Source organism: Siphateles boraxobius, unplaced genomic scaffold, assembly GCF_051911475.1.
Source record: "Siphateles boraxobius isolate OS27281-9 unplaced genomic scaffold, OSU_SipBor_1 7, whole genome shotgun sequence".
Classification (NCBI taxonomy): domain Eukaryota; kingdom Metazoa; phylum Chordata; class Actinopteri; order Cypriniformes; family Leuciscidae; genus Siphateles; species Siphateles boraxobius.
Genome location: NW_027509197.1, coordinates 38,586,271 through 38,609,022, shown reverse-complemented (window position 1 = coordinate 38,609,022; position 22,752 = coordinate 38,586,271). Strand labels below are relative to the sequence as shown.

Sequence of the window (22,752 nt, the reverse complement as noted above, 5' to 3'; positions counted from 1 at the left end):
TAAGAAAAAGAAAGGAAAGTGAGACGATAGTTGTTAGATGGCTTGAATGAAGCTGTTTAACCCATGTTCTTCTGATCTTGTTTGGGTTCTTTTATCTGCTGGTCTACATGGTTACTCGTCTGTCCGGTTCGTCATGGCTTCTCCATGACTTCTGTAAATCTGCTCTAGCGAACAAATTCACAAACCAAACCTCAACCCAATTTAAAAAAAACTCCAATAAAAAACTCTACTGGATTTTTCGGGTCCTAAGATTTTAAACTCAATGGTTTGTCCAACCTCTTAGATGAGTTCTGACCAATTAGGCACTGTCTTTATTTGGGAGATGGCGTTCTCTTCACCTCTCATCGTAAATCATGCGTTATCTGTGATCCCTTTACTCTCCGGCTCTAGCAGAGAGTTCGGAGGGAACAGTTTAGACATTATTCCTATTATAAGAACACAAAACATTTTACACAGATTTCAATCAAGCCATCTTCTGAATTAAGAACATATGATCGTATTGATAGGAATCAAGACACACTTTCATTCATGCATCAAATAGTTATAACAATTATATGACTTGTATGTGATCTAAGCATAATAAACGCATACAGAGGTTGTAGTTGCAATGTAGTTGAACAATGTTTGATTAGAAGTCCGTCAATAATTGTTTTGGGATGATTTTATGTATTTTTAAATGTAAAGTCTCAGTCTCTGTGGTTTTAAGAGATTTCATCCCTGGTGTCGTTCAGGGGTCCTTAAGAAGGAGGTGGTCTATTTTAATTCCTTTGTCTTGGGATCAAACAACCTCTGCCATTATCTTGGTGGGTTCTGAGCCGTGCCATCACTTAACCAATCAGTCTTTTCCAAACTATCTAACTTTGACCAGTTCTTCCTCTATTTAGGCTCATCTCTTTGAAGCTTGCGGGGCCATAAAGTCGTTTTGTAGACTAGCTGGAGCCGGGATCTTTACGGTTCTGGAATGTTGAGTTTTGTGTGGCATTATGTTTGAACGAATCACCTGGAAGAATCATTTGTGTGTCGTTCGCCCTCAATTCCTACAGTATTAACAAAATTATTTGGCAAAAAAAGGCAAACTACAGCTAAAGGGTTTATTTGACTATGCAAAAAAAGCAGCATACATTGACTACAACATAATCAGTCATTAATATTTAGATGGTTCTTTCTTGTTCATAATTCATAATTTCTTTGTACGACAGCCTGGATAAAAATGATGCCAGCACAATTTGGCACGTTTCTTTGTGTTATTATTACTAATGAAACAATCGACTCCAAGCTCAACTGCACTATATGCTTACAACATCTTTAAAAGATTTTGAATAATATTTGAATAAAGGGTGAAGATGTCAATTTTCCTAGTCCGGACATCACTTTTGCCCACTACTGTACATATTAGATGCTGGAACTGGCCACCTTTTCATTTTTTTCACCATTTTAAACCACACTTTGTGTCCTCAGTGGTTCATTTTAAATTTTTACTACAATCTTAAATTTAGATTCAAATAATTTTATCTGGAATACAGTTACACTTAGTTATACATAGTTAGACATTATAGTTATACTTGTAATTATACATGTATTCATTTCATAAATGTAATACTTTTTTTCAAATTCACTGTTTAAAGTTTTGTTTCTGCAATGTATTGTTAATTTCAGTAGTTTCTCACTGATAGGCCTCATCATTGCTGTTCTCTGCTGTTTTTATACCGTTTGCTTGTGTTTCTCAGGCCCATGATTCAGAGCAAAATGAGTGTTTTGGAGCAGGTCGGCTTGTCTGAGTCCAACATTTCAGAGAACGCAGAATCTGCCAGCTTCCACAGCAAGGTTAGTATCCAAACTTTCAGCATTTGACCGTCAATGAAAAGATAAATTTGATTTTCATTGCACCATTTTCATTTAACTTACTGTAGAAAGCTTTAGCTTTTATAAAAATCAAAGTAACTAATAGTTATTGCGAATTGCAATAATTATGAAACGTGTGTAGAAATATGTCCTTTGTTTTCAATCCTCTTGCTGTGTGTCAGGACCCTGAGCAGCTGACCATCACTGAGATGTTTCAGAGGTCCTTTGATGAGGAGGAGATGCTTGCTTTGGTCGATCAAGATCAGTAAGAAGGCTAATTATTACATGAAATTAAACTAAATATTTGGGTTGGTTGAAAGCCAATCATAGGACTTGTTTTTGTTAAGTGCCTCACATTTGTATGTGATAAAATATATATATATGTTTTTAATTCAGTTTGAACCAAACAGATCAGCCTTGCACCAAGTATTTAATTAAACAAACGAGCGTTTAATTCACAAGAGGATGTAAATGATTTATAAGAGACTGAAGATGAAACCACAAATCACTGGCTGTTTGTTGCACATCTAGACGCCTTCAGGTCCAAACTGGTGGAGAACGACAGAAAACTTTCATATCATCATGTGTTACAAACGGGGTTATTATTGTTAACAAAAACTAAAACCATAAAAAATCATTACTTTAAATAAATTAAACATTAGCTGAAATGAAATAAAATCTATTAAAAAAACCATTAAACCTCATTTAATATGAGTTTTAATATTAAATTTATATATTAATTTTATATTAAATTTTAGGCAACATGTTCTTATTTTCATTTAGTTTAAGTTGAAGTACTAAAATAACAAACTAAAATATCAAAAACTTACCAAAAATGTTACTACAATTAAAATAGAAAATAGTTTAATTCAAAAATATGAACAAAAACTATAATGGTATAACAATGATAAAAAATAATACACCTTATTTGAATTGGACAAGTTTGATGCCTTGTATGAACTGATTCTTTTAATGAATCTGTCACTGACTCGTTTGTTTGCGAATCAGTTTAATTGTAGACACACTTGTTCTCATGAATGTTCTTGACACCCGACCATCTTTACCTCTCCTCTTTTTTGACAGATGATTGTGCAGATTTCAGGAATTTGTCGGATCCCCTGAAATACAGACGACAAGCTCTTCGTCACATTTACATCACAAGTAAAAGATAAAATAAAGTTTATTTATAATTCCAGTATAAAGTCACTGACTTTGTGTTATTGTTTATCACGTTTCTGACATGAGTTCATCTGTCAAGCTTATCTAACAGATCACTGATTCTTGAGACATGGGACAAAACAGACTTCAGAAATGAAATAAAACTATCAATAAATAAAAGTTTGTGCATCAAGGAATTATTTCTGATTAATGTTTCCTTTATGCTTCTGTTTCCATGTTTCAGTTTTTCCTTGATGTTTTTTCAACACCAGATAAAATGAAGAAAATCCAAGCAAGTTGACAATATTTTGAATATATTTTTTGTATTAGGACGCAACAGTCATTTTGTTTCCTGGATTTGCTCACTATTAATCAGAACCTATTTAAAATGAAGGAAATTTTCTAAAAATTGATTTCTTTACAGTTTGAGTGACGGGACTGATTTACTGTATAATATAGTTCTGACAAAAAAAAATATTCGGGAACCTCTCTGATTGGTGGATCTCGCATCGGGTCCAGGCGGGTCGTAATACACACAATTCTACCGTAATATTTAGGATTACAACATAAAAACCTGAATCAAAAGCTTGTGCTTTGTTTTACTTGTTTGTTTGTGTTTTGCTCGTGCATACCGAGGTGAATAAAGTAGTGCTTATATTTGGTTGGTAATAGATTTGCACTTGCAAGTTTCCAATAAAAAAATGCAACAATGTAATTTAAAAAAAAATAGCTTTTTGAACATAAGTAATGTAAAAAAATTCTAGTAAACCCCATAAACTAAATGATGAACCTGTAAATAAGCATGATTGGACCCCTTTAATATCTGACAGCGCTGACAATTAATGGCGAAGTGGAAATGTTGATGTTTCCAAACCATATTTCCTCTCATGTCTGAAGGATCTTTGTTCTTGATTGTACATCACTAGTCACTGAAACACACACCTGTGTCCTGCTGTCTGGAGGCGGGCATCTCGAGTGTGTCGGTCTCATCGGATGACACTGCGTGACTCTCTGTCGTCTCGGGGGGGATTTCTTCAGCAACTTCTGCATGTGGAGATCAAGGGTAATCTTGACTTTTGTCTTAACATGTGACTTTTCACCTCAACTTAATGGACTAAAGCAGGGATTCAGCCGAACCCCTTAGATGTTAAATATTTACTTGAAGTTAATATTCCTATAATTTAAAGTCACATGTCTACGTTCCCGCTTCTCTGATGCTGCTTATTGGTCATGTGATATGTATGTAAACAAATAAAATATTTAATCTATTTTATTTTCAATTGTATATATTTTAACATTTATATATATATACGGCTGCATGACTTGGCCAAATATTTATATAGTTATTTTTCATATATTATAATAATTATTATTAGGCCTATTATATAGCCTGCAGGGCGGTTTGAGGGAAAAAAATTAATGCATGCGTGTCATGTGTCTTTCTGCTGGAAGCCACGCCCTGTTTTGAAGCTCCATCCCCATTAAGAAATCTGTCACTGGTTATGATAACCATAGACAGTAAAAGAAATGGACACAGCGACCCCCTTGATTTCAACAGAGAAAAGTGAAGCCCGATTAGAAGCACTCACTTCCTGATGGCTGACCGTACTGCGCAGACTCAAACTGAGCTTGACGACGTAGATGTGACGTGAGCAACCTGTCTGACAGTTGTAAATCTTCTAGTAGCTGTTCCAAGACAAATCTGAATCACTTAATTCCTCAAAAACGTTGTTGAAATATTTTGTCCCGTTGCTTTTATGGACTCTCTATCTATGGGCTTCTCCCTTGACTTTATGCCTCTATGTCCCCCCGATTGCCTCATAGACAGTAAAAGATTGCCTGCGAGCTTCTCCTCCTGTCTATACAGTAATTTCTCTAAAGTGTGACAGAAAGTCGCGTGGTTATGACGCAATCGTTAGCCAATTTTTACAAAAACGACTTCTACGGGGCCATAACGTAAGATACAAAGTAATGGAGCCTTTTATACATTGTCGTGTTTCTTTAGAAATAAATAATGGACAAATGAAGTCTTTGGACGCCTCAGATGTAAAGTTATTCGCTGTCAAAGTGATGCCAAAATGAATGGGAGTCAATGGAATGCTAACAGCAGGTGATGGTCTGCTACAATGGCGGCTCCCGCGAGGCTTCAGTTTCCGGCTAATGGATTACACCCTTGATGATAACGGGCGTTACATTTGACACTCTCTAAGACAGGGGTGTCCAAACTCAGTCCTGGAGGGCCACTGTCCTGCAGAGTTTAGCTCTAGCCAGACTCAACACACCTGCCTGGAAGTTTCTAGCCTATAAGACCTTGATTAGCTGGTGGTCCAGGTGTGTTTAATTGGGGTTGGAGCTAAACTCTGCAGTCACAACAGACTGGGGCCGGCTGACCTATCACCACAGACTGGGGCCGGCTGACCAATCACAACAGACTGGGGCCGGCTGACCAATCACAACAGACTGGGGCCGGCTGACCAATCACAACAGACTGGGGCCGGCTGACCAATCACAACAGACTGGGGCCGGCTGACCAATCAGAGCAAAGTGCTTTTCAGAAGGCCGGTTTTAAAGAAACCGAAACTAAAATGGAGCGTTCAGGTGCTGCAACAATGTAAATTATAAGAAAAAGAATGGGTTGTTAGAACATTAAATGATGCAAACTTCATAATTTAGTTTATGGGCATTAATCGTCATTAATTGGAAATGTTGATGTTTCCAAACCATATTTCCTCTCATGTCTGAAGGATCTGTGTATAAAGTTGTTCTTGATTGTACATCACTAGTCACTGAAACACACACCTGTGTCCTGCTGGCTGGAGGCGGGCATCTCGAGTGTGTCGGTCTCATCGGATGACACTGCGTGACTCTCTGTCGTCTCAGGGGGGATTTCTTCAGCAGCTTCTGCATGTGGAGATCAAGGGTAATCTTGACTTTTGTGTTAACATGTGACTTTTCACCTCAACTTAATGGACTAAAGCAGGGATTCAGCCGAACCCCTTAGATGTTAAATATTTACTTGAAGACCCCCATTTACTTGAAGTTAATATTCCTATAATTTAAAGTCACATGTCCACGTTCCCGCTTCTCTGATGCTGCTTATTGGTCATGTGATATGTATGTAAACAAATAAAATATTTAATCTATTTTATTTTCAATTGTATATATTTTAACATTTATATATATATACGGCTGCATGACTTGGCCAAATATTTATATAGTTATTTTTCATATATTACAAATATATTATTATAATTATTATTAGGCCTATTATATAGCCTGCAGGGCGGTTTGAGGGAAAAAAATTAATGCATGCATGTCATGTGTCTTTCTGCTGGAAGCCACGCCCTGTTTTGAAGCTCCATCCCCATTAAGAAATCTGTCACTGGTTATGATAACCATAGACAGTAAAAGAAATGGACACAGCGACCCCCTTGATTTCAACAGAGAAAAGTGAAGCCCGATTAGAAGCACTCACTTCCTGATGGCTGACCGTACTGCGCAGACTCAAACTGAGCTTGACGACGTAGATGTGACGTGAGCAACCTGTCTGACAGTTGTAAATCTTCTAGTAGCTGTGCCAAGACAAATCTGAATCACTTAATTCCTCAAAAACGTTGTTGAAATATTTTGTCCCGTTGCTTTTATGGACTCTCTATCTATGGGCTTCTCCCTTGACTTTATGCCTCTATGTCCCCCCGATTGCCTCACAGACAGTAAAAGATTGCCTGCGAGCTTCTCCTCCTGTCTATACGGTAATTTCTCTAAAGTGTGACAGAAAGTCGCGTGGTTATGACGCAATCGTAAGCCAATTTTTACAAAAACGGCTTCTACGGGGCCATAACGTAAGATACAAAGTAATGGAGCCTTTTATACATTGTCGTGTTTCTTTAGAAATAAATAATGGAAAAAATGAAGTCTTTGGACGCCTCAGATGTAAAGTTATTCGCTGTCAAAGTGATGCCAAAATGAATGGGAGTCAATGGAATGCTAACAGCAGGTGATGGTCTGCTACAATGGCGGCTCCCGCGAGGCTTCAGTTTCCGGCTGATGGATTACACCCTTGATGATAACGGGCGTTACATTTGACACTCTCTAAGACAGGGGTGTCCAAACTCAGTCCTGGAGGGCCACTGTCCTGCAGAGTTTAGCTCTAGCCAGACTCAACACACCTGCCTGGAAGTTTCTAGCCTATAAGACCTTGATTAGCTGGTGGTCCAGGTGTGTTTAATTGGGGTTGGAGCTAAACTCTGCAGTCACAACAGACTGGGGCCAGCTGACCAATCACAACAGACTGGGGCCGGCTGACCAATCACAACAGACTGGGGCCGGCTGACCTATCACCACAGACTGGGGCCGGCTGACCAATCACAACAGACTGGGGCCGGCTGACCAATCACAACAGACTGGGGCCGGCTGACCAATCACAACAGACTGGGGCCGGCTGACCAATCACAACAGACTGGGGCCGGCTGACCAATCAGAGCAAAGTGCTTTTCAGAAGGCCGGTTTTAAAGAAACCGAAACTAAAATGGAGCGTTCAGGTGCTGCAACAATGTAAATTATAAGAAAAATAATGGGTTGTTTGAACATTAAATGATGCAAACTTCATAATTTAGTTTATGGGCATTAATCGTCATTAATTGGAAATGTTGATGTTTCCAAACCATATTTCCTCTCATGTCTGAAGGATCTGTGTATAAAGTTGTTCTTGATTGTACATCACTAGTCACTGAAACACACACCTGTGTCCTGCTGGCTGGAGGAGGGCGTCTCGAGTGTGTCGGTCTCATCGGATGACACTGCGTGACTCTCTGTCGTCTCAGGGGGGATTTCTTCAGCAGCTTCTGCATGTGGAGATCAAGGGTAATCTTGACTTTTGTGTTAACATGTGACTTTTCACCTCAACTTAATGGACTAAAGCAGGGATTCACGGGAAAAAATTGTCAGCTTAACCCGTTAGATGTTAAATATTTACTTGAAGTCGTCCAAGTTAATATTTCTATCATTTAATGGCACATTTCCATGTTCAGTTTTAACTATACATTCCATTTATTAAATTATTTGCTTTTGAACAACTTGCACGTTGATGTTTGGGAAATCCTGAACTAAAGGAACAGTTTACCCAAAATAATTCCTTCAGTTATTTATTTACTCACTTATTAATTCTCTAAATGCAGTGTCAGATCATAGTGATGGGCAAATATCAGAGTACAGGTTTGGAATTACACGAGGTTGAGTAAATAATGGCAGAGTTCCTATTTTTGGACTTGTTTCTTCAATTATGAACCTGTAGTGCTCGGCTCTCTCTGGTTCCTCGACTCATCAAACGATGGAGATCTTGAAGCTTGTAGATTCTTGAGCTCCGCAAAGCTCTCCTCCGTTTCTGTAGATAACAGGAATGTAATATTGCAGTATTTATTTTAAAAGATTTGTCAGTGCACATCAAGGGCGGGGCAACCTGTCACTCAAATGAGATCCACCAATAGCAGACCACAATTCAGTGTGAGTAAAAGTGAGTAAAGGAAGCGACGAAATGAAGCGAGTAAAGGAAGCGAGTAAAGGCAGCGAGTAAAGGAAGCAAGGAAAGGCAGCGAGGAAAGGAAGCGAATAAAGGAAGTGAGTAAAGGAAGCGAGTAAAGGAAGTGAGGAAAGGAAGCGAGGAAATGAAGCGAGTAAAGGAAGCGAGTAAAGGCAGCGAGTAAAGGAAGCGAGTAAAGGAAGTGAGTAAAGGCAGCGAGTAAAGGAAGCGAGTAAAGGAAGCGAGTAAAGGAAGCGAGTAAAGGAAACGAGTAAAGGAAGCGAGTAAATCCAGTCAATTCCCCACAGACAAAATCAAGCCCCGCCCACATTTGTTCTTATTTGAGAAGCCGTTTGAAGTCGACTTTAAACGTTATTCTTAAATATTATGTTAGGTGTGTTATTAGAGATTTATTCCCAGATGAAAAATGTAGATTTTTGTTTCTCAGTACAAACTTGTATCTTAACAGATGAAGAACGTTTTGGTCACCTAACGGAGGTGAAGCAGCGCCGTCGATGATCACGCTCTCGGTTCCGATGTCTCCAAAGATGAACTGTATCTTCTGGTGTGCGTGCTCCGTGTTGGAGGATCCGTGGACGCCGTTCTCCAGTATGTCTTTAGCAAAGCGCGCTCTCAGAGAATCTGGGGCCGTTTGTCTCGCCTCGCTGGGGTCCGTCGGGCCCATGGCCGCCCTCCACTCCTCCACCGCGTTCTCCTTCGTCAGAACCATCAGTGTACATGGGCCACTATAGAAAAATCAACCATGTTTTATCTTACGACATGCGTTTTACATGACACTTACCTGCTAATCTTAATGAGCTGCATGGACAGTTAAGTCATGTTTAAAGCCAAACTCACCGACACATGTAATCCACCAGCTGGCTGAAGAAGGGTTTGTCCCGGTGCTCTTTATAAAACTCCTCTGCCATCTCTCTGGACAGAACCGTGTCCTTCAGATGGGAGATGGAGAATCCTCTGGCCTGAATCTCCTCCAGGATTTCCTCTGATATAAGCAGAAACAGTGAGTTATGACGTTCGTTTACCCTCGTTTCTCATTATTAATACTCTTACAATTTAATTTCACATACTGCCGTTCAAAACTTGTAAGTAAGAAGTCAGAAATTAATACTTTTATTCAGCAAGGATGCATTAAATTGATCAAAAGTTAGATTAAAGACATTTATAATGTTACAAAGTATTTCAAATAAATGCCGTTCTTTATATTAAATAAAGAATCCTGGGGAGTTTCCACAAAAATATTAAGCAGTTTAAGCTGTTTTCAACATTGATAATAATCAGAAATGTTTTTTTGAGCAGAAAATCAGCTTTGATCACAGGAATAAATTACACTTTACTATAAATTCACATAGAAAACAGTTATTTTAGATTTTAATAATATTTCTAAATATTACTGTTTTGTTGTATTTTGATCAAATAAATATAGCTTTGCTGAGCAGAAGACTTCTTTGAATAACATTAAAATATCTTAACAACCCCAAACTTTTAAATGTAATGTATTGTTTTAGTTTGCACTATATTCCAGCAGTGTCGGCTGTCTTTAACATATTTATAGTGTTTGAAAAGGATTGCTGTATTGGTATTTCTAAATCATTCTGGCTTGTTTAAAAGATCTAGCCGCAGGCATTACATTTGAAGTATTAATTCAATGTGAATTTATTCAGACTGCTTTGTAAATTATTTCAGCATTGACAGTTTTGTAAAAAAAAATTTTTTGAATTGATACTTTTTAAAAAGTATATTTTAAAATCTACCATTGATTTTGATCCAACTTTCAAAATGTAACAGCAGCAATGACACCACATTATATTTGCATACAAAATTGTGATTAGTCTTCTTTCTCACATATTCGACAACTTTCTGAAGTTTTATTTTAGGTTTTGATGTGCTTAAGAATATATATTTGCGGTATAAGTACCAAAAACCATCTCAATATATGTTTGCAGCTGCTTTCTCAGGAGCTCTGCCAAGAACAGGGCGATTTCTGCCTGTCTACTTAATATTCATGAGCCTCTCTGCTGATTGACCTGTTGTTTTCTGAGTGACCCACCATTGGTGGAGGCGGAGACTGAAGCTGGTGACAGCAGTTCTGACATCACATTTATACAGAAGTCACAACAGCTCGTGAAAAGGCACAGCTACTTTATGCAGGCTGTGTGCATTTGTCTGTGGACCGACTGTTTTGAATCTTGGTAGTTTCATAGAGCCAAGACCTCTGTTATCATGAACACAGCCAGGAAATTTTAGTTTTGACAATATGGGGCCTTAATTAATGAAACATATTTTGTCTTCTTCCTGTCTAACCATTTATAGTTGCCTTATTCTGCACTTATTGTCAGCACTACTGTGATACAGTTGCAGTAAATGCACAAACACAGAGGTGAAACCCCTCTCAGCGGTGTTCAGAGCTACTGCTGAAATGATACCTTTGCGTTCGGTGTGGGGTTTAATGACAGCGAGCGTGTCCTCTGGTGGGAAGAAGAAGCCGATCTCCATCTCCGCCTCGTCTGAGCTTCTGCTGCCGTGAAGCTGGTTAATACTGGAGTTCACATCGCTGAACTGAGCTCGCAAACTACAGAGAAACCACAGACAGTTGGCCCTCAAGATGCCTTAAAATCATTTCAAATAAAACAAAATATACTTTGAAATAGATAAGCTATCATTTTTTTAATTTTAACGAATTAACTAACACCTGTCATTTTTATTTAGGAACCAGGTTTCCCACAGTCTCGTAAAACCTGGATATAAGAGTCATTTTAAAAGCGTGATTTCTAGATCTGGAAAAGTCATGGAAATTAGTAAAATCTTAAAAAGTCTTGAACATTTCTATAACAAATATAACATTTTCTACTTATTGCAAAGCTCTAAAATATTCTATTGGGAAGAATTTGCTGTGGAATTGCTTTTTGTGAGTTAAAAAATTTGACACTTTTAAACACACTTTTAAAAATGTGTAATTCACAAAAAGAAAATGTAAATCCATTAATAATAAAAATGTAAAAAAGTTATTCAGCTATTGAAACTGTTTCTGTAATTCTGTAATTTTATTTATTTTAATTAATTTAATTATATTAAGTAAATGTTGTTATTATATGTTTAATTTAGAATATGAAAAAAATATTTTATTTAATTAATTGTGTAGTTATGTGTAAATGAAAAAAAAAAGTTTGAAAATGAGCCAGTTTTTCTATACAGCAGAAGTGCCAGAAATATCTTCGGGGACCTTCAAATATTGCTTCTCAACACATATATGATTAATAACATGATATGATATCCAGTAACACATTAAGTTGAGCAGGAACATTCAGATGAGGGAGACGTCCTGAACAAAAGACACTGTTACAGACATGGGTTTACCTGTTAGGTTCTTCACTTTTAGCCTGGATGGGGTCTTTGGGTCCCAGGATGTTCCTCCAGTGTTCCACGGCTCCTTGCTTTACTAGAGCTAATGCTAACACAGGCCCGCTGTGAACCACAGCAGAACAGAGACTCTTCATTACACCAGGACCACTGGAATTATTCTTCTGGCTTCTTTATATCATTATATAGATAGAACTGTATATATGCAAATAACAACTATGTGGCCAAAAGTACAATTAAGCTTAAACTGAAGATATGAAGCACGTTTATTACTGTCCGACTCCTTATTCTTTAGACAGCAATTCCATTAGCATTCATAATTCAGATTCAGAATGAAAAGTATATTCATACCTGCAAATTCTTTTACCTTTTGGCAAATCTAAGGACTTTTTATCTGTCAGAGAGTGAATTTGCATTTCCATTCAGCCTGTACGCCGTTTTAGTTCAGACCAATTGAATATGTTGTGGTGTGGACTCTTCTATTCTTTTATATTTAGAATTATTTTTAATACTATATATTATAAGTTATCATCCTTGGTCCTTTAGGCTGAAATGTGAGGTTTATCTTTTAAAAAAAAGTTACAACTGTTTAAATTATAGTATATTTACGGGCATTTTACAGTTTAGGATGTTAATATAGACATTGGTGTTGTTTTAGAAACAACGTTGCTACCAAAACAACATGTAGGTCTTCTAATATCTAAATTTTCTGCTGATTCCTAGAAAAAATTGCCTGGGCTCAGTTTGGAGGTATGATATTTTCGATCTATAATTTACTGTAGGAATGGACGATATTTTGGCCACTAAATCAGTATCGGCAGATATGTTCATTTTAATGTTATCTTTATCGGCCTGATAAGAAGATTTGTCCAAAATATATTAAAAAAAAGGATAAATAATGTAATATTTCCTTCAGCTGAGACACTTCAGATGGACACTGTTCGCCATGATGCTTTTGAATTGCTTGAAATATGATTGGAATCACTTCAAAAAGGAAAATACAGTAAAGTGCAACATGCAACATGTCTGTCATATAGGCAACATACAATTATAATGAGAACATCATTATAATAGTGTTTGGACATGGCTTTTAATGATGAGACTTTTGTTTTTGTAATCAGGCTCTCAAAATTACATAAAACTTTGGATTTAGATTTATCGGCCAATATCTCAGGCTTTCAAAAATAAAGATTTATCGGTTAGCGGCCAAAATGTTCAAATTGATGCATCTCTAATTTATTGTTTTGGCATCAAAAAATTAAAACTGCTCAAATATGCTTGTGTATGCTGTTTTCCAACATTGACCTAAAAAACTACAAAAGCTTTTCAAATGTATTTAATTTCCATGTATAATAGAACTTCTGATTCTAAAGTCTAAAGGGTTCTGATTGGTGGTAAAGCCATTTTAAAACTACAAGAATAAGCTACATTGCTTGGCTATAATTCCAATTATTATTAATAATGCTTGCAACTATTTGTTGCAACTTTTAACATATCATTGTTGTGCCGTTTTTAAGTAATAAACCACCTGACTCGGCTCGGCCTCTTGTGGCTTTTTACTTTTCCTCTGATGTGTGATGTACAGTACAGGTCCTTCTCAAAAAATTAGTATATTGTGATAAAGTTCATTATTTTCCATAATGTAATGATAAAAATTAAACTTTCATATATTTTAGATTCATTGCACACCAACTGAAATATTTCAGGTCTTTTATTATTTTAATACTGATGATTTTGGCATACAGCTCATGAAAACCCAAAATTCCTGTCTCAAAAAATTAGCATATCATGAAAAGGGTCTCTAAACGAGCTATTAACCTAATCATCTGAATCAACTAATTAACTCTAAACACCTGCAAAAGATTCCTGAGGCTTTTAAAAACTCCCAGCCTGTTTCATTACTCAAAACCGCAATCATGGGTAAGACTGCCGACCTGACTGCTGTCCAGAAGGCCATCATTGACACCCTCAAGCAAGAGGGTAAGACACAGAAAGACATTTCAGTATTAAAACAATCATCAGTATTAAAACAATAAAAGACCTGAAATATTTCAGTTGGTGTGCAATGAATCTAAAATATATGAAAGTTTAATTTTTATCATTACATTATGAAAAATAATGAACTTTATCACAATATGCTAATTTTTTGAGAAGGACCTGTATGTGAGCGCTCACCTGGTCATGCTCTGAAGTAAACTGGGGAAGTATTCCTGCTCGAGATGAGAGCTGTAGAACTGTCTGACCTGATCCTCCGACAGCATGATCTCTTTCTGCATGGCCACTGTGAAACCTGCCTCATGGATCCGGCCCAGAATCTCCTCTGCAAACACATTTCATTTCACAACATTTACTTCCTGATCGTAAGTGCTCCAATTTAGACACATCTACTCATTCTTTACTGTTAATCTAAAATGGGTGAAGTAATAAAGTCATCAAAACTACAAAATAACAATTGGAACTGTGCTGGTATTGGTGCAATAGGTGATCTGGGATATGCTAGCTTTAGCCTTTAACTTTATTAAAAGTAAAATAACGAACGAAAACAACTGTTTGCCTGCCATTGACGCTCAGTGGGCACAGCGTACGAGAACGCGCTGATGACGAATGATGTCTGCGTGAAGTGGTATGGAAACACACGTTGACTGATAAGGAACACATGCTTTCATTTGATTCGGACCTAATGCAGTGATTGAATAAACATTATATGGTCCTACACCTTCCACAGACGATATAAAAATACATTAAGACATAGTGATTGTTATCCGAATATGAGGAGACTTTCAATCGGCATAACAACAAAAACTAAAATTCTGTAGAGATTATTGCACCTTTAACTAAAATTATTAGAAATCGTTTTCTTTAATTAAAATAAAGCTGGAATATTAGGTGAAAAAATTAAACGTGTAAAAAAATGCAGCTGAATTAAAATAAGTACTAAAATGACTAAAACTGAAATAGAAATGAATAAAAGTTCAAAAGCACATTACAAAATGACTAAAACTTAAAGAAAATATTAAAACTAAACTTAAAAAAATATATACTAAAATAAGAAAACTGAAATAAAAATAAAGGGTATTTAAAGAGGCTATATGTAAGAATTTTCATGTATTAATCGTTTCTTGTAGCCAATTTGTGAACTAGTAAAGAAACTTCCTTGGTTGCCTATGAAAGCCTGTAGACTGATTTTATATGAAGAAATCTGGACGTTTTTGCTGGGAAATTCAAAAGGTTCATACAGATCTATAGTCTCAGACATACTTAATCAAACTATCATAACATGATGCCTGTGAATCGCAGATCTGCTGCAAACATCCACATCTCTATGATCAGATGCTTTCTGAACTGCTGTTTCTCACCGCTGTCGTTTTTGTTGAGTGTTTATTGTGTTATTGAGAGAAAAGCGCAGCACATATTTACATATTCATCTAAACTTCGCTCTCAGCAGCGTAGACGGTGTCAGGATGTTCATTAACAGTATATCGCTGCGAAAATATTTCCAACAACTTCTCTTTACTTCTAAGCAAATTACGAAAAAGATCTTCACCATGAGTATATATTGGTGCATTGAATCCCGTTCAGTCTCTTGTACGTTACCAGCAATAAGCTGCAGTTCACTTAATGGCCACCGGTGTCGCTAATAACAAGGGTTTCTGAATTCTACATACAGCCCCTTGAAAATATGAATAATGCTATACTAAAATAACACTGAGATGGTATGGGAATGATGTAATACCAATAAATGCCAGTCATATGTAGGCTGACTCACCTGAAAAGTGTTATATTGTGGCTTTGAGTGAAATAAATGAATGAAAGTGTCTTCAAAATTTTACCAGGCAATGTGTGTTAGTGCTTCAGTGAAGGTAACAGTATCTGTCTGACTCTGCACCCACGGGGCCGCAGTTCTGTGCGTGTGAACGTAATGTTGGCACATGCCTCTGTTTTCCCTGGCAGCGTCTGGGCGGATGAGCGCCAGCGTCCTCTCCACATGCTCCTTTTCCGGCCCGGCCCGCTCCGTGCTCGAGCCCGCCATCCTGAAGTTCGGGAAGAAGAAAGCCAGCTCCCTGCTGGCCTGCTCGCTGTCAGAGCTGCCATGTAGAGCGTTCGAAAGAGTCTCGGTCCCGTACTGAGCCCGCAAGCTGAAGAACAAAGAACGGCCAGAGAGAAGGAGGTGAGCAGGGATGGATGGACGGAGAAACAGAGAAACGGAGAAAGAGAAGAGCAGATGGTCTCACTGCTGGGGGGAGGCAAGAGTCCACACAGGATGTGTTGTGCTAAAACTGTTAGTGCTCAAATCTGTGAGCACAATATGGAACGTCAAGTCCCTCGTATCACTTTTTAAATTATGTTTACTTACTAAATGAAATTATACACACATCAGGGAATCACTGAGCCCCTATGTGAGGCCATACAGAGAGACAATGTCATTTGTAAATGTATAAATAACGCAACAAAATCAGTTTTATATATAAAATATATAAAAACCAACCAACTATTTTCAAAGCAAAACATAATAATATGTTACATTTCTTCTATACTTTTATCATAAAAAATTAACTTATTTTTAAGCAGTTATATTAACATTATGCTTATATACTATTATAGTACTTATTAATATTCTGAATTAGTTTATTTTTCATATTTATATTAAAATTTTTATTTCAATTTTTGTCAGTTTAACTTTATATTTAATTTTAACTTTAACTTATTTTATTTCAGTTAGTTGACCAGCTAACATTACTAATTTTCAAGTTTTTAAGTTTAATGTTTTCATCTAACATTTATATTTTACTTCAGTTTATTTCAATTAATGGAAACAATCTATAATAGTTTTATTTAACGATAAAAAAAAGTGTTTTGGACCATCTAGATTTTGTTATTTTTTGCATTCTAACATTATTCTTAATGATTTAATGTCTATCAAATTGTCATAAAAAAAAAGTCATTCTCATCATCATAATGAAAATCCTCCTGTGTGGACTATTCATTAATTAATTAATTCATTCATTCATTCATTCATTCATTCATTCTGCTGATTAAAAGCAGAAATTAAATTCAGCTCAACAGACAGTACTTTGATAAAATTTCGATTAAAAACGAGATTTTTCGTTGCATTATCCTAATGAAATTGTCAGAGGGACTGCTTATGTTCATGTGTCACTCCCATATAAAGTCTATACTGTATATTTGTCTCCTGGGAATGAGGTACCTCTCTGGCTGCGTGGTCCTGGCCTCTTCGACATCCGGTGGACCGATGAATTCCCGCCATGCTGGGATGACGTCCTCACACCCCTCCATCTTAGAGATGACCAGGACATGCGACGGCCCGCTCGACATAAATTGAATGAGTTCCTGAAAGTAAGGCTGAAAGAACACGCAAGCACACACACAACCCCTTTACATGACACACTGGACATGCTGCCATTACACACCATCAGCCAAAATATTAAAACACATGCTATTTTTAGACTTTAACTGAAGTTCCTTCATTTACCTCTGCTGCTTTGTGTTGATAGAAGCCTTCAGCTTCTGCTTTACTCAGCGTTCTCTCCTCGTGGGCTAAAATCACAAAACCTGCATCCTGAATCTACAAACAAAATCATATAATATGCATTCAGGAATACATTTTTAGCTTTTAATCTGTGTAGAAAAGGTATTATATCATATTAACATAAGCAACTTATAGGGACAGTTCACCCTAAAATAAAAACTAAGTCATCATTTACTCACCCTGGTGTTGTTCTAATGCAGTGTGCCGCTCTTTCTTTTTTGGACCACAAAAGGAGAATGTTTTAAAAATGTCCGGCTCGCACTTGTCATCTTGCTAATAGCAGTGAATAGTGACCAGCATTAAGCTTTAAAAAAAAAATACTTAAAAGTATCACAGAATTATCCCATGCAACTTACTTACTTATGCCTGCTACCCCTCCTGGGGCATAGGCCGCCAACAAGAGCTCTCCAGGCATCTTTGTCTTGGGCTTTTCTCTCCAGCTGGCTCCAGGTGTATCCAAGTTCTTTGGTATCAGCAGCCAGATCTCGGCGCCACGTATTTCTTGGCCTTCCTCTCTTCCTTTTGCCTTGGGGATTCCAGGTGAGCGCTTGCCTGGTGATGTTGGAAGCTGGTTTGCGGAGCGTGCGGCCAATCCATCTCCAGCGTCGTTTCAGGATCTCATCTTCTGCAGGAAGCTGATTGGTTCTCTGCCAAAGGTCCTGGTTGCTGATGGTGTTTGGCCAGCGGATATGGAGGATTTTTCGCAGACAGGAGTTGATGAAGGTCTGAGCTTTCTTCATTGTCGCCACTGTAGTCCTCCATGTCTCTGCACCATAGAGAAGGACCGCCTTGACATTGGTGTTGAACAGCCTGACCTTTGTCCCATGCAACACATGCCTTATATTCCAGTTGTTCTGAGGATTTACGATAGGGTTTGGTGAAAAACTAATTGATATTTAATGCATTATTTTTAACGTAAATCCTGACTTTGGTCTTCTGTGCACGTCTGCGTGACTCTACGGCCGACGGCGAAGACCAAGGACAGGATTTTTGTAAAATAATACATTAAATTTAAGTTAGATTTCACCAAACCCAATCATAAACCCTCAGAACACTTGAAATATATGACAAGTGTTGCATGATCATTCTGTGATACTTCTGCATATTTTTTAAAGCTTGATGCTGGTCGCTCCCAGCACGAGCGGGACATTTTTTAAATAAAAAAATTCTCCTTTTGTAGTCCATAAAAGAAAGAAGATCATGGTGCATTATAACAACACCAGGGTGAGTAAATGATGACTTTATTTTCATTTTAGGGTGAACTGTCCCTTTAAAGACAAAAATTCTGTTATCATTTTCATCAACTTCATATTGTTCCAAACTTAAAAAAATAAATTAAAAAACCGCATACAGGTTTGAAACAACATGATGCCCAGTAAATAATGACAGAACTTCATTTTTGGGTGAACTGTCAATTAAACTGAGCTCTTACCTTCATAATAATCTCCTCTGCTTTGCCGTGGGCCACCACATCAGGCTTTATTATGGCCACTGTGTAGGACTTATTATCAGAAACTACAAAAAACACAAAACCAGTGCGGGTAAATTCAGCAAACAGGACAAACTACAATTAAGCACGATGAGGGAAAGATCATTACCAATCAGATCTTCATCATGTGTGTGATCCTCAATGTCATCATTCACCTCTTCCTCAGTTAAACCTTCATCTTTCACCTGGAGTGACACATGAAACCCAAATGTCATCTTTCATGACATTAATCTAATCTTTGTGTGCTGAATTACTAATAGGAATAAAACATGATTACATTTATTGAAGATGATGTGCTTTCCTGTGCAGAACTTGGTGTATATATCATTTTTACATCTAAATGTAATGTTTTTTTTTTTACTTTCATTAAAATGTTTTATATATATATATATATATACTGTATATATATAAACCTTATTATATAATATGCATAATATGAATGCATTATTCAGCGAGCAGTAGTTTCTGTGATGGATATTACACCTCGTACTGGACAACATTTCCACCATTCCATCCCATTTCTTGTTTCTTGTCGGGATTCAGGCATCATCTGTATCCAGGAATGCAATCCCCAAAGTAAAGAGTGTGTGTCAGGTGTGTGAAGTAACTCACCGCCCTGCGAGCGGCCCCCTGTTCTAGAACGCTCTTCTCTTTGTTCAGCTCTTCCTGTATCGTCTTCTGCAGGAGAGGAGAGTTCGGTCCCCGCAGAACTGACACGAGCTGACCACCCTAAACACACACACACACACACACACACAGCCTTAACATGACATACTGCAGGAAAATACCATCATATACAGCAAACAGACGAGATATGAACATGATATCTGAGTGCATCTCATAGGAACGTGTCCATGTCACTTTTCACAACACCAAATATGTGAAATTTAAGCCTTTTTAGGACCATTTTTCGCATTGTATGCATTATTTTCATGACAATTAAAGGGATAGTTCACCCAAAAATAAAAAAAAATTCTGTAATTTATTACTCACCCTCATTTCATACCAAACATTTAAGACTTTCGTTCATCTTCGGAACACAAATGAAGAGCTTTTTGTCCCTCTATTGACAGCTACACAACTGACACTTTGACGCTTCAAAAAGTTCATAAAGAAATCGTTAAACTAACTTAATCCATATTAACCAATGACGTTCATTCTTACACTGCTCATTTGTTTCAGCAAGAGGTTTGTTCTCGCGCATCAAGCATGTTCGGTTGAGTTCTGTTTCTTCGTTGTAAATAAAGCCTAAATTATATCTGTTAATCATATAAAGCGATCAAGTCTCTTCAGAAAATGTGGAATCAACCTCTCAATTCATATGGATTAGTTTCACAATCTCTGTATGAACTTTTTGAAGCATCAAAGTGGTAGTTGCTTAGCTTTCAATAGAGGGACAGAAAGATCTCAGATTTCATCAAAAAGATGTTTGTGTTCCAAAGATGAACGAAAGTCTTACAGGTTTGGAACGTCATGAAGGAGAGTAATTAATGAGAGAATTTTCATTTTTAGGTGAACTATCCCTTTAACCACAATTTTCTCAAAAATGCCAATAATTGTAATACTTCCAAATGTTGTATTTTTGAATAATTCCTAATAATTTCAGTGTTGATTTTTTGTTATTGCACTACATAATTTTTTATTTATATCAGCATTAATTAAAGGCAGTGCAAGTAATACCTCCATGAAAAAAAAAATGAAAAAAACTTGAATGGTCCTAAAAGCAGGATCACAGTATTTTTTCTTCTTTCATTCATTTTGGGGTGAACTTTTGCTTGCATTTGTCCTTGACAGGTTTTGTGACATCCATCTATGTAATTATTTGCTCATTTTAATTTCAAGTTAGAATTTGTAGCTAGTAAGAACTTGCAGGGATTTGTAAACACCCAGAGAGAGATGTACAGTTTAGACCCACCGCATAAAACAGAAAGGTGGGCTCACACTTTCCTCTGTACTTCTCCAGAGCTTCAATCCCATCAGCCTCAGCCTTCAGGGATGATAAGACGGTGTGACAGAAATGTCGACATTTAGAATGATTGTTTGTGAGCAATCTCTAATCTCCAGAGCGGCTTATCTTACCGTGGCAAAATGCAGCAGGTCGTCTCCCAGCTCATTCTTGATCTTTCTAAAGAGACTGACGACGGCACGGCAGGGTCCACACCACTGCTGGTACACATCAACCACTGACACACAAATAACACCAGATCACAACAATTACTGCAAGACTGAAAACTCAAACTGCACTGGTTTGTCAAATAAGAAACCCTACAGACCAAATGAGACAGAAAACAGTGATACAGCGGCCACAAAGTATGTGAGAACAAAGATGCACATAAAATGTATAAAGTACAGTATGTATTGTTCATTCATATTTCTAACCTAACTATTTTTTACTTTTTGTCAAAAGTATTGACTGTGTGTTTGTGCATATTACTTTAAAATAAATTATAAGAATGCTTTTGTTTGGTAATTTAATGATATAGTAATATATTTTTAATGTAGATAGATAGATAGATAGATAGATAGATAGATAGATAGATAGATATATAGATAGATAGAGCTCACCTATTAACCCTTTCGTTGCCAGAACTTCACTCCATTGATCGTCATTATTGATATTTATCTGAATTTAAAAGTTATCAAGAGTTGTCAGGCATTTTTCAGTTGAGATACAAAGTAAATAAACTAGAAAACTAATGTCAGACAACCACTTTCCCCTCATTTACAGTTTAATGCTAATAAAGCTTTCGTCCTACAAACCTGTAAACTAATCTCCTTCTTTTTACCAGCCATAGAAATGCCTTTTTAAGCGTAAAAAAATAACTACACGCTTCTCCAATTATTCCAAGTGATGATAATAATGTGATCACTAATTCGTTATTTTAATTTCCAAAAAGTTTCAGAGACGGACAGTATCAGCGCATGCGCAGCTCGGATTGTTTTGCGTCCTTGTCGCTCAGCAACCATTTATTAACCGTTCCTCCTCCGCCATCTGCTGACCGGTATTTGTATTGCAGGTTTTATTTTTTATTCTCAGTCAGGCAACGACACCAACACGAGTCATGTGTGACTCACAAAAAAGTGATGCTACTGAAAGTTTGTTTATGTATTGATATTATGCATTCCATGGTACTTCAAAGACCATGGCCACACAAAAAAAACTGGTATGATGTTTGCAGTATTGGTAATGCAATGGATGGAGAGTTGTTTTTATCTGTGATTGGCAGTGCAGATGACAGAAAACAGTATGAAGTGTTTCTCAAAGGCCTGCTTTCCTCCAGGGAACAGATTCTATGCCAATAAAAGCAAATGCTGCAGATTAAAGATGTATAAACCTCCATGTGTCTTGTATCATATCCATCATGTTTGCCAGGAAATAGTTTTAGACGATTATAACGAAAAATAGAGACATACTGTATTAAACACAATGTCAGCTCCAGGTCACAACAATTTTAGATTTATCACTGTGATTGGTCACTGTCTCCCAGATTAAATATTTACATAACTCTTAATTTTAGGTTTGAATATTTGAGTCTTTTTTTATTCCGAATCTGGTTCCCATCAGACAGGTATTGCGTAAGTTAGCTTAACTCTAGGCCTGGAAAACCCAGACGAACTTCAGGCAAATTTAGATTTGCTCTGCAAGTTAGTCTGGCGAAGAGCCCATTCAAGCTCATTTCATTCCAATCTTTCCAAATCGAGGCACCAATCTCAAACGTTGAGGCGGGCTTTACAAGATGACGATCGATCTGATTGGTTTTAGGTCTATGCAATTACACCCAGAGGCATTTGAGCAACGTCTGTTGGTGACGCCCCTTT

General features: G+C 37.1%; 2 protein-coding genes across 7 annotated transcripts in view; one reads left to right on the top strand and one right to left on the bottom strand.

Moving 5' to 3' along the window:
• LOC143723419 (SWI/SNF-related matrix-associated actin-dependent regulator of chromatin subfamily A-like protein 1) overlaps positions 1 to 3,409 on the top strand; it is a 30,581-nt gene extending 27,172 nt beyond the window's left edge. For 3 of the 4 annotated variants that reach the window (XR_013197107.1, XM_077215826.1, XM_077215825.1), the window contains 3 exons: positions 1,728 to 1,824; positions 2,025 to 2,107; positions 2,926 to 3,197. Coding sequence is in view for 2 of the 4 variants with exons in the window: in XM_077215826.1 (XP_077071941.1) it covers positions 1,728 to 1,824; positions 2,025 to 2,107; positions 2,926 to 2,929 (184 nt within the window). In the remaining 2 variants the exon portion in view is untranslated. Of the gene's footprint in view, positions 1 to 1,727; positions 1,825 to 2,024; positions 2,108 to 2,925; positions 3,198 to 3,244 lie in introns of those variants that run through there. The other variant, XR_013197106.1, reaches the window with a different exon arrangement.
• LOC143723424 (thioredoxin domain-containing protein 6) lies at positions 2,272 to 21,857 on the bottom strand. Of its 3 annotated transcripts, XM_077215834.1 has the most exons (21): positions 21,694 to 21,857; positions 21,499 to 21,556; positions 21,013 to 21,116; positions 20,849 to 20,920; positions 19,546 to 19,662; positions 19,043 to 19,118; positions 18,877 to 18,959; positions 17,388 to 17,480; positions 17,103 to 17,257; positions 15,830 to 16,032; positions 14,072 to 14,216; positions 11,894 to 12,001; positions 10,963 to 11,108; positions 9,377 to 9,521; positions 9,008 to 9,264; positions 8,288 to 8,383; positions 7,743 to 7,844; positions 5,800 to 5,901; positions 3,943 to 4,044; positions 2,907 to 2,960; positions 2,272 to 2,390 (listed from the first exon to the last, which is right to left on the bottom strand). In XM_077215834.1, exons 1-20 carry the CDS (start codon positions 21,724 to 21,726, stop codon positions 2,941 to 2,943), a joined length of 2,217 nt encoding a protein of 738 aa, XP_077071949.1. In that variant the 5' UTR covers positions 21,727 to 21,857; the 3' UTR covers positions 2,272 to 2,390; positions 2,907 to 2,940. The 3 variants fall into 3 exon arrangements, with proteins under 3 accessions (XP_077071949.1, XP_077071950.1, XP_077071951.1); XM_077215835.1 differs by lacking the exon at positions 3,943 to 4,044; XM_077215836.1 differs by lacking the exons at positions 5,800 to 5,901; positions 7,743 to 7,844.
• Between the last annotated feature and the right edge of the window lie 895 nt (positions 21,858 to 22,752).